This window comes from Macrosteles quadrilineatus, unplaced genomic scaffold (genome assembly GCF_028750875.1).
Source record: "Macrosteles quadrilineatus isolate MER2022 unplaced genomic scaffold, UCM_ALF_1.0 Scaffold_1__1_contigs__length_201487025, whole genome shotgun sequence".
NCBI classification, from domain to species: Eukaryota; Metazoa; Arthropoda; class Insecta; order Hemiptera; family Cicadellidae; genus Macrosteles; species Macrosteles quadrilineatus.
In genome coordinates this window covers 73027870-73040307 of record NW_026542594.1, presented here as the reverse complement: position 1 = coordinate 73040307, position 12438 = coordinate 73027870, and the positions used below count along the sequence as shown (strand labels likewise).

The window sequence follows — 12438 nt, the reverse complement described above, 5'->3', positions numbered from 1 at the left end:
CATCATAAAGTTGTAAATTTGTAAATGTTTAGTTTGGATATTATTTATTCTACTGCTTTGTCTGAAATGCGACATTACTTTTTTAAACTTGAGACACTATTTTAGCCGGTTTTTGTGAACTTTATTAACTGTTTACCAACAACGAATGTCGTGGATGTGATTTTACCATATTTATTAGTTGTAAATTTGTACATATTTAGTTTGTAGACTGTTTTATGTGGATATACTTACTAAATTTGTGGTCTGGGACATTACATTTAGCCCGTTTTTGATACATTTCATCCGTCATAATAAACTAACCGATCGCCACATAAAAAAGGCACATAGCAGCATTTTATCGAAAAAACTATAAAATATTTATTTATTTATATTTGCCTTAATAACCGTATATATTCATGTAGGGGAAGTTTACTTTCACTTTATATAGTTGGTATGTGGGTTTTATGTGTTTGAAAAATAATATACATGTGTCAATAACAAAATGTTTTTATAGAAAAATATAAGGATTTATTAAAAGTCATAAATCTTTATTCAAATGATCATTTCCATGAACAACTCTTACTTCATTCGATCTCCAATATTATTGCCTCTACAAAAATGTATACTTTTACTCTATCTCTTGATAATACATTTATTTGGTTTTTGTTTAAAATTTGTTGTGCAATATCGTGAAACTTTTAATTTTATTGTTTTTGGACCATAGCTTTGTACAAATAAATGGTAGGCCTAATTGGAATCTTTTTACATTTCCATGTAGGAAAATAAATTCCAAACAATTTGTTTATCTTAAAGTTTACAGGAAACATTTTTGGTTCATGCAGCAAAGTTTTACTTTTAAAATTTAAAAAACATTTTTTTCCTACCTAATGCCAATATTCCCTACAATATTTTAAATATTTATTTTGTTGTCATTTTCAAATTCTTCATTTCATTACGAAAACTTCAAGTATACGGGCCTATAGGTTTGGTCTGTTGGTTTAGTTTATATGAAATTTTGAGTATATGACTGCAAAGTCGCCAAAAATGTTTTGCCACTTCACAGTTCACCTATTGCCAGTTGGAGGGTTAACGAAATCCGCTTAAAAAATCACATTATAAAACTACATCTATCTATCTATATGTTAATAGGCAAGCATGTTTCTTTGGAACATTTTTTCTCAGCTCGTGTGCATCGCAGGTAAAATCTACTCACACTGTTAGAACGATATTTTCCTGTAGATGTGCAGAATCCCTTTAAAAACTAAAATAGGCTCAAAATAAGCACGAAAAATGAATTTGAAATTGAAAAAAAATTAGCATGAGCTTTATGGGTTGCCATGTTGGTGACGAAAATAACAACAAAATATAAACATAAAATCAAAGCAAATGGAAGAAATTTATTACAATCACGTTTTATTTACAGAGTTGGATGAAAATAGAGAAGCCTGTACCTTTGACTAACAACTAGACATTCTTCCCCATGTTAAAGTTGTCACCAGTTTTTAAATTAAATTTGTCGTAGTTGATGTAAGCCACCAATAGATTGCACTGATCTAAATGACTTTATTTTTTGTCAAATATACAATGTTTTTACCATGTCAAACTTATGGAATGACTCATTATGATTTATGGCAACTGTTATGACCTATCAACTTTGTCAAGAACAAAAAATAAGATAGAAAATATAATTTTAGACATGCATTATGTGATTAAAATTAAGAAAATATACATACATTTTTGGTCGAGTTTCAACCACTGGACGACCTCTAGTTATTATAAACACAATTATTAATATGCGCGTAGATGCCGGGAGACATATGCACTGCCGTGCTAGGCTACCGTCGCCGCTCGTGCCGATGTACCAGCGCTACGTCACTGAGGAGGGGCGGGGGAGGGGAAGTAGGATCACGCGGCGACCGCTAACATCAAAGGAGTGAGCCAGCCCTTGTATATCTGTAGCCCTGGATATGCACATCAAATTAAAGGTCTTCACTAGTAGATTACAATGCCGTAAATTCAAGCTCAAAAGAACGCCTGAGTAAAAAATGGCAGTCGTTCAAAGATTCAAAATGGCAGATTCAAGAAATCTTTGAACGGCTGCCATTTTGCGCAGGATCAACCTTCTGAAGTGCGGTTTGCGGCATTGTATTCTACTAAAAAAAGACCTTTCATTTGATGTGCATATTGACCTATGCTTCCATTTAAGATTTTCTTACGACTCCTTGTAGGCCGTCCCCCTGAAGAGTTATTGGGTCACTGAATATGTGTTAAGATACAGTTTTATGCTCTGTAACTTTGTACCAAGTATTGTAGCTCATTATTTTTTTAAATATTTAACCGTCTTCGGACTTTACTACAACCCTGTATATATTATTATGTCTATTTGATATTTTTATTTTTTTACTTCAATTAAAGATGCATTCCAGCTGTTCTAATTACATTACCCTATGGCCCGGTTTCCCCAAAATGGTGTAAACTACGTTTATAATAAACTAGTTTATTTTTAAACTCCGTTTAAAATGTGTGTTCAGTTTCTCCAACATTTTACTGGCTTCGTTTAAGATAAACGGCAATTCGAGCGGTTGGCAATCCTGAATGTGTATTTGTAAGGAATCTTCGGTGGGCTTTGGGCTAGTGTTTCCTACAACCACCACAACCCTACGCTACAACTCAGTAGAGCAGACAGCAATGTGCGAATGCAGCTAGAATAACATCACTGTTTAAGGTTATGTTATCAAGTTATTATAAGTTGTTGTCAAATTCAGATTCATTCCATTTATTGAAATGGTCAATTCTGTCCCTTATTATAATAGGCCCTCTCTAAGCTAACCCTAAACCAAGCCTATTTTCGTCCAAATGAATTATTTTTAGTTGCTTCAATTATTATTGTTTTAACACCTACTTTTTTTTATTTGAGGTTATGTTACTGTTGTAACTTACTAATTTGAACTCAGTTTATTTTATCCCCAGTAGTTAAACCAAGTCGAGAGGTGGTTTAGTTTGAACTTAGATTAATACCTAGTTTAAATTTGGGGAAACACAAATCAAAGTTAAACTAAGTTTAAATCGCCGTTTAACTTAAAACTAAGTTTAAATGAGTTGGGGAAACCGGGCCTATATGTTTTTGTAGTGTATTTCATAAAGTATACTCTGCTGAGTATGACCATTATAATGTATGTATCATGATGGCAGTGTTTGAGTAAATAAACCGTTGCCGTGGTCCGATCATCACGCCACCCTCAACCAGCCAATCAGAACACAGCCTGACCACGCTCCTATTTTCCCGGCTTTTCCTCACAGTCTTCGAGCAGCTCCCGTGATGTAACCAACACCCGTGTTAGTCCCGTCCGTATCGGCCACGGCATTTTAACTGTAAAATGTATTGTTATTTAATTCCATCTTCATTATTAAACCACGGACATTCCAATTTGGTAACGAGGCAGTGAGAATTCACGTAACCGGCAAGAGGAAGGGCTCTCGCGTGTGTGCAGAAGATTGTTACCAGCAAGCGGAAGGGCTGGCGCGTGTGAACAATTAATTGTGCGACCAACAGTGGAAGGACTGTTGTGACCGCGTCTTCAAGGAACTGTGTGTGAACTGTGCAGTGAGAGTGAAAAAGTGCAAACTGGATATTAATAGGACAGTAATGGGAGGTAAGAGTTTGCAGTGTAACGAGACATTCGGTGAGTCGTAAATTAATTTATATTTCAGGAGTTTCATCAGTTTTTATTGACTGACTTTTTAACGAGTATAAAATGGCAGGTCTTTAACGGTTCTATGAATGCCTTTGATGCTGCTGAAGAAACGTGGTCCTCATATATAGAGAGGTTATTGATTTTTATTGACGCTAGTGACATTAAGAACGAGAAAAACGTCTCTACTTTGTTAACGGTTATATATGGGTTTGAAAACGTACAATTTAGTGAAGAATTTGTGCGCACCGGATAAGCCAGCGGATAAGACATTTGATCAAAACGGAGAGTTAGTTGAAAAATTAATCAGTTAAGCCTATATTACAAATTAATGAAGTTATAGAGTTTTGACCAAAACCCTGTGTTATAATCTATCTATCTATATTAATAGGCAAGCATGTTTCTTTAAAACCTTTTTCCTCAGCTCGTGTGCATCACAGGGAAAATCTATGAATACTATTGGAACAAAATTTTCCTGTAGATGTGGAGAATCCCTTTGTAAATTAAAATAGGCTTAAAAATAAGCACAACAAATTAATTTAAATCTTTAAAAAATTAACATGGATCTTATGGGTTGCCATGCTGGTGACGAAATAACAACGCAATATAAAACTAAATAAAAACAAATGGAAGAAATTTCAATCACATGTTTTATTTTCAGTGTAGTGTGAAAATAGAGAGGTCTGAACATTACATATTTTTGGCCGAGTTTTCGACCACTGGATGACGTCTAGTCTATATATTAATATGCAAGCATGTTTCTTTAAAACCTTTTTCCTCAGCTCGTATGCATCACAGAGAAAATCTATGAATACTGTTGGAAAGGTATTTCCCTGTAGATGTGCAGAATCTCTTTGTAAATTAAAATATGCTCAAAATTAAGTACAACAAATGAATTTAAATCTTAAAAAAATTAACATGGACCTTATGGGTTGCCAACCTGGTGACGAAATAACAACGCAATATAAACAGAAAATCAAAACAAATGGAAGAAATTCCAATCACATGTTTTATTTTCATAGTCCAGTCAACGAAGCTGAATGAGTGGGAAAAAATGGTGTAGTCCCGGATTTTTGCACAGTTGTAGGGGATAACCTCTTGAACAACATACTAAAAGTCCTGACTGATGGGGTGTGAGCTATGGGGGGGAGGGGGGGTGTAGATGCACAATTTTTAGGTTTTCTGTAAATATCTCGAAAACGGTGCCCTCTAGTGGTAAAATGTACTTATACAAAAACGAAGAGCATTAAATTTCCAACCATAATGTCCATTACATTGTGTTCCTAAAATCAACACTTAACGAAATACATGGGTCATAAGAAAAAAAAAAACATTCAGAGAAACTAGTATTATTGTGGTAAAGTGATTGTTTTAAATACTACATCAAGTTATATAAACTGATAAAAATTTGCTAAATACTCGTCTATGCAGTACAGCTGTTAAAAAAAATTGAGGGGAGAGGAAGTCGGGCCGAACTGGAAGCTGAGGGACCAAACAAAGGAACTGTTATTGCCATTGTTATTGGGTCGACCCAATATCAAAATTATATCAAAATTTGTTTTTTAAGTCAAAATTTGCAATAGTCTTTACCACAATAATACTAGTTTCTCTGAATGTTTTTTTTTTTTTCTTATGACCCATGTATCTCATTAAGTGTTGATTTTAGGAACTTGATGTAATGGATATTATGGTTGGAAATTTAATGCTCTTCATTTTTGTATAAGTACATTTTACCGCTAGAGGGCACCGTTTTTACGGATACTGTTAGAAAGAGGGTTTTCTGTTGATGTACAGAATCTCTTTAAAAACTAAAATAGGCTCAATATATAAATATAAGCACAAAAAATGAATTAGAAATTTAAACAAAATTAACATGGGCTTTATGGGTTACCATATGCTGGTGACGAAATAACAACGAAATATAAACAGAAAATAAAAACAAATGGAAGAAATTACAATAACAGGTTTTATTTACAGCGTGGGGTGAAAATAGAGAAGCCTGTACCTTTGACTTACAACTAAACATTCCATTCCTATGTTAAAGTTGTCGCCAGTTTTAATTAAATTTGTCGTAGTTGATGTGGGCCACCAACAGATTGCGCTGACCTAAATGACTAATTTCTCTCAAATTCACAATGATTTTTACCAGAATGACTTATTAAGAGCTATAGCAACTACCGTAACTGTTATGACCCATCAACTTTGTCAGCAACAAAAAATAAGATAGAAAATATAATTTTAGACACGAATCGGCATACTGTGACTGGTTCACACAACTACATGTTTTTAATAAAAAAATTGCAACAACTGGTCCATAAAGATGGAATGTCTACTTCAGTATCCAATATTCAATGCGGGTACATTACATATTTTTGGTTGAGTTTTCGACCACTGGACGACCACTAGTATAAATTAATTGCTGCCACCAGTCCTGCAGAGACCAAAATAATTGCTTCCTTAACTGGTTAAGTATATAGATTGGATAAACAATATTTCAGTTATCATATTACTTCCCGTATACAGTTGTGTCTCGAAGGCGGGAATATTGTTATCAATATCCTAAATTCAATTAATTAAGCTTACTAATATTACATGAACTTAAATAAAATAAGCATCAGATAAATAAGTAAAATTGACAATTAATTAATCAAAGAAAGAAAAATAATGTACATAGTCTTCCCAATAATCACTACTATTCGTTCTTAAAAGTTTATTACCAAAAATGAACTTCAAACAAAGCACTATGATTCACTGTTAGGACCACAGAATTAGACTAAAATGAGCGGCAGGAAAGAAGAAAGACTCCTATAACAATAAATTCAATCGCAGTATTGCATAGAGAGAGAGTGAACTGTAATCGCCAAACTTACCCACCACTGAGGATGAACTCCTTGGCATTGTCCACCTGATGCACCATGTATTCCAAGTCTGTCAGAATGGCCAAGTGGCTCTCCTCCAGAGGTGATAGTATGTTCAGGTTACCCAACTCTTCCATGGTTTGTTCTTTGCGTTTCTCCATTATCTGACAATCACATTTGACATACTCACTAGCATACATTATGGACAAGTAGGTCTTTAGAAAAACATACAGAATAGAATACCATAAAGTTTACATCATGGCTTCTAATCTGTTTTGGGAGGCAGTTAAAGCGTATTTTGTCTATTAGGAGATATTACTAGCTATTAAAATCCATATTTTTTAGCCCCTGAGCTGATCTTTTGACTAAATCAATAAATAAAGTTACCTTCGTCAATCAGCTCATAGTAGTTGTAACATTGTTACGGCCGTTTCAGCATATCCATGCCATCATCAGACGTTCAGCCTTAGGCAATAAATTGGACACCCTGGAAGAATTTGAAATTTACAAAGCACATACAAAAAATGACAATAGCGAACTTATTTTAAATGACAAACTACAATTCAAATCCCACGTAATTTTCAATAGTATTTTAAATCAGAGGAAGGATTCAAGACCAAGAGGGCAAAGTACAAATGATAATGCCGCCGCTGACACAACACCGCAAGAATGACTCCAGTCAGCTACTTGCTCTTGTGCGGATATGTGTAATCAACAGGCCTGTTTAGTCAAAAACCCCCGTTTATGTTTATGTTTATGTATGTGTACGTCGCGTGTGATGTGACAGTTTGTGTTTTTGTATATTAACGACGCCACTAAGGCTGAACGTCTGATGATGGCAGCTGAAACGGCCGTAACAATGTTACAACTACTATGAGCTGATTGACGAAGGTAACTCTATTTATTGATTTAGTATTACTAGCTTTCAGACCGATTAGTTTATTAAGAGATTAAATTAAACTAGGGGCTTGTAGGGACTCAAGTTCCTAAAAAGCTCAAATATAAAACAAATTATTGTAATATTTAAACAAACTCAGAATCAAATTATCTATGTGTCAGTGTAAATATCCCTGTACACCATATCTTTTGTGTAAAATACAGTTTGTTGTTTGTCTTTGTTTGCTATTGTTGATGTTATTTTCAATAAATAATTTGAATGACTCCAGAGGTTTAACGCTGCTAAAGGCAGCAAACATGTTTGTGAATAAATATTGGTTTACTAAGATAGCTTTGGTCTTTTGGCTAGTGACCATAAAAAGGCTTCCCCGATTGAAATATTGGAAATTGTCTTTGTCAAGTATGAAAAGGCAAATAAAGATGGGTTGAGATAAACTTAGTTCTTGGTCAAAACCATTAAATTAGCACCCCAAAACAGTTATTATTTCTAATTTCATCCCCTTTTGTAAAGGTTTAACAAAATTAGTGTAAAATAATTTATAAATAAAAACTTTTTTAAAACAAAACGTTTTTAAACGCACTAAAAAGTAGAAAATAATTTATAAATATGTTGAGAGTATAAATACTTGTAAGATTTAAAACGAAAAACGTGGGGTGCATGCAATAGATAATTTACAATTTACCTTCACCTATTAAACTAATGTATTATTATCAATTAATTGCATGCACCCAACGTTTTTTGTTTTAAATCTTACAAGGATTTATACTCTCAACATATTTATAAATTATTTTCTACTTTTGAATGCGTTTAAAAACGTTTTGTTTTAAAAAAGTTTTTTATTTTTAAATTATTTTCAACTTTTTAGTCTTTAATGTGTAAATATGTTAAATATATTTTATATGGCCTGTTAATATATAACCTTTGACTATTAATACAACAAACCAAAACCTTATTATCTCTAATCAGATGTTTTATCTTTACTTTAAAATGCTTGTTTTATATTTTTAGAATATATCTGGAGCAGAACCTGTACCTCTTAACCTCTGCTCTTCGAACTGTCAAATTTAAGTATTTACAGCTGACTAAATATTAATTGATATGTTTACACTCTTTCAAAATGTAAACATGGAAAATGTGGAAGCCCACGGTGTACCGATTCGTCGTATAAACAACGAACCTGTAGCAGACGCAAACAATAGTCAGCTGATCAATTACCCAGAATTCCATCAAAAAGTAGTAGGGATGGACTAGCCGCCAGCAACGACTGTACCAGTGTGTTCTGATCCTCTCTCGTGACTAGTCGGAAACCTTTTCGTTCGTTCGTGCAAATTAAATTCATTTCGTGGTGTTGGTCGGATAAATTTTCATTTCCTCGTAATCGTTTAGCCTATATCCCGAAGGGATATAATTGCAACGCGGTTGGAAATTAGAATCAGTTTTGATCGTCAAACCAGTGTCAAAAAGTTTGTTTTACCGGCCAACGCAGCCCGCCATTGAAAATTTCACGTTCGTCAAACAAATTCAAATTGATCGCGTTTTGAATTAGAATACCGGCTAGTTACAATTCCTCATCCCTATCCTTCAAATTGTGTTTGTGATTGTTGTGGACGTCCGAATTTGTAAGTAATTGTGTTATTTATTATTATATCTTAGAATTCAGTGAGTCGCACATTGTAAATTTTCCTGTTATATTCTGTTAGTTCATGTCAAATAATCACATGTTTCCAGGTTCGAATCCAATTCACTGATATTTAGTGTTGCACTTAAAAGGTGAATCTTTTGTAGTGGCCTATTGTTTTACTGGATTACCTTTATTTCAATGTTTGAATAATATTAATAACGATGAATTACCAAGGCTATAGAGAACTAGAAAATGAGTAACAATTTGATTTATTGGACAGAATTAATGACAATGAATATAAATGATATCAATTTACAGAGTTGCTGGTTGTGGTTTATTTACTTAAAATGACCTTGAGTGACACAATCAGTTATGAATCGTTTGATTGAAAATGTTGAACAGATTTATCAAAAGGGAAGATACGGTGTGGTTTCACACTGATATCGAAACTGTCAACGGAAGAGTGATATTTAATTTATTGTTTGAGATGACCAGTACCAAACTTTTTGACACTGGTTTGACGATCAAAACTGATTCTAATTTCCAACCGCCTTGCAATTATATCCCTTCGGGATATAGGCTAAACGATTACGAGGAAATGAAAATTTATCCGACCAACACCACGAAATGAATTGGATCAGAACACACTGGTACAGTCGTTGCTGGCGGCTAGTCCATCCCTACTACTTTTTGATGGAATTCTGGGTAATTGATCAGCTGACTATTGTTTGCGTCTGCTACAGGTTCGTTGTTTATACAACGAATCGGTACAACGGTGTTTAGTATTCTATGGTTAATTTTATTTTAGTCTGTCTCCAACACATGTTTTTGGGGTTTACAATTTTTTACTACATGTCATTGATTATTGTTGTTTTTAAATATTGTTCAAAATGGTCAAGAAATACATCTAAGTTTTGTCCTCAATCTTTTTACTTTTATTTAGTGGTGATTTTCTCTAGATTATGTAAGTATATCTTAAAAGTTAAAAAGGATTTTCTCTTTCTTCAACACTATTAAACTCAAGACTAGAATCAAGATTAGAAAGATATAACTATTCAAGGTAAATCTCTATCCTTTTCCATTATACATCTATATAAATAAAATTTGAGTTTTGTCCGTACATTGCTCAGAATCATAAATTTGTAGGTTATTTTTACGTTTTATACATTAAAGAAGCCGAAACAAGCCTCATCTAAATTTCTGTCTGTCTGTCTTTCTGTAACACTCAAGATGGCATTTTACGCAATCTTCTCCAGGAAAACGAGAGTACCTATCAAGATCCAAGTCATTTTAATGTATTCACTGGATTAGCGAGAGTGTCTTTAGCCATTAAAATATGGCCTCACTACTTAGTAAATAAAATTACAGACGTTCAAAAATGCAGTTTTGTGCGATTTTTGTCAAGTTTTCGTCCAATTTTTATCACATAATGATCTATGAAATAACGAACAGCTGTTCGGATCAAGATTATTTTGTATAGCTGTCACTGATATGTTTACAAATGTTGTTTACAAATACCGCAACCATTTCCGATCACGTTTTGAAGGTAAATCCCATCCAAGTGACATTAAAAACGTTGTCTTACACAACGGATTTAATTAATCGCAAGTGGAATAATATAGTGTAACCGTAAATGAAATAATTAATAACTAGGCATCATCCAGGTCAGGAACCAGAGATTCGTTGTGTTTAAAATTGTTCTTGAGTTTTGATAACCAGAAAGAAGACCTTGAATCAGTGTTGTATAGGGCTGGGAAACTTGAATTTGTTAATGATCGTCGCCAATAGCTTACTAACAAGGATTCCACTCATTGACGGCGCTTCAATGGTGGTTGTGTAAAGTGTAAAGTAAACTGAGTGGGTGATTGTAACAGAGGTTTACGGTTTATGGATTATATGCTAGACTTGCTTTTCCGATGGGTCGCCTTCTGTTCCTACTCACCGTATGATGCAATCGCCGGACCATACAGCCAATAGGCCCATAGCCCATCTCTTGGGTACTTACGCCTACCCAATTATTCATAACAACCTTTTCGACGACGATCCTTGATACCGGTAATTTTCCCTAGAATACACGGTCTCCCTACTTAAGAAATAAAATTACAAACGTCCAAAAACCCAGTGTTGTGTCATTTTTGTCACATTTCATTATAATGTTAAAAGATATACGAATCATTGTTTAGAGAATAGGCCTACATAATCTATTAGATAACAAACAGTTGTTTGTATGAGGTTGTTTTTTTTTTTTCAAACTGACACCAATAATTTTACATTAAAAGTTGTTTACGAATAAAGCAATGAATGGGAAATAACTTTGATTGCCAATAACCTTTTACGAGAAAATCCAAAACCAAGAAATCAATAACTGGGGGACGTATAATTCTTAACTGTAAACGTTGGTTTTTGGTACTGGTTCTTTTCCTTAGAACCATTGGTAGCAGCAAGAATCATTTTTACGTACCAACACATCACTGTAATTTACAAATTAGTTATCGTTGGTGTTCACCTTATTTATACAGTCGTATTATAGCCGTACTCAATTTAATTGATGTCTTAACTGTATAAGTTTTGCTTTTTCTGTCTGGATTCAAAATTTTAGTTTATGATAAGAAAATGATAACTCATTTAAGTAAAACATTTGTTTAACAAACCATCATGAATTGTTTATGATTTACGTTGGTTATGTATCAAGAGTTTGTGGCCTATTTTGGTAATTTTTATTATAGACTAGCTGTGTGCCCGTTCTACGCACGGGTATCTTATAGTAGTAGTAGTCAGTTGAAACCTTCTTATATTAAGATTAAGAACAGCAGTTAGTTTTTCATATTTGCAGATATGCTGGCAAAACTATTATATATAAACCTTCGCAAAAACAGTATCTGACAGTTCGAGCCAAAACACATGCTTCGCAATTAAATGTCACCCGGATCGTTATGGTCCATATGTCCAATGATTAAACTAAAAAATGTTTTATAGATCCATGAAGCGTAGGCCTATAATTGAAAGTTACTTTCCACATCGGTTAACTTAAACGTATTTAAAGTTCTACCTCAACCTCACCATTTAACACTTTATTCCGGTTGACATTTTCAGTATCAAAGGTGCTCTTGTCCATTCCGTGAAACACTGAGAAATAAGGACATTAATGCGTTACCAACAGACATACACACAACAATCCAAAAAAGGCCACGAACTATTGATACATAAACAATATAAAGGCGTAAACAATTCATGATGGTTTGCCCAACAAATGTTTTACTCAAATAGGTTATCATTTTCTTAGCATACCGGGTAAGCTAAGATTTGGAATCCAGACAGAAAAAGCAAAACTTATACAGAGTTAAGACATCACTTAAATTGAATACGGACGGCTCTAATAAATAAGGTGCA

At 33.8% G+C, this 12438-nt stretch overlaps 1 protein-coding gene across 2 annotated transcripts in view; it reads right to left on the bottom strand.

The window, feature by feature from the left end:
• The window catches only part of LOC128983584 (nucleotide exchange factor SIL1), a 161565-nt gene that overhangs the window by 91631 nt on the left and 57496 nt on the right, over window positions 1–12438 (bottom strand). For both annotated transcript variants that reach the window (XM_054402918.1, XM_054402917.1), the window contains exon 4: window positions 6542–6693. In XM_054402918.1, the coding sequence (XP_054258893.1) occupies window positions 6542–6693 (152 nt within the window). The remainder of the gene's footprint in view (window positions 1–6541; window positions 6694–12438) is intronic.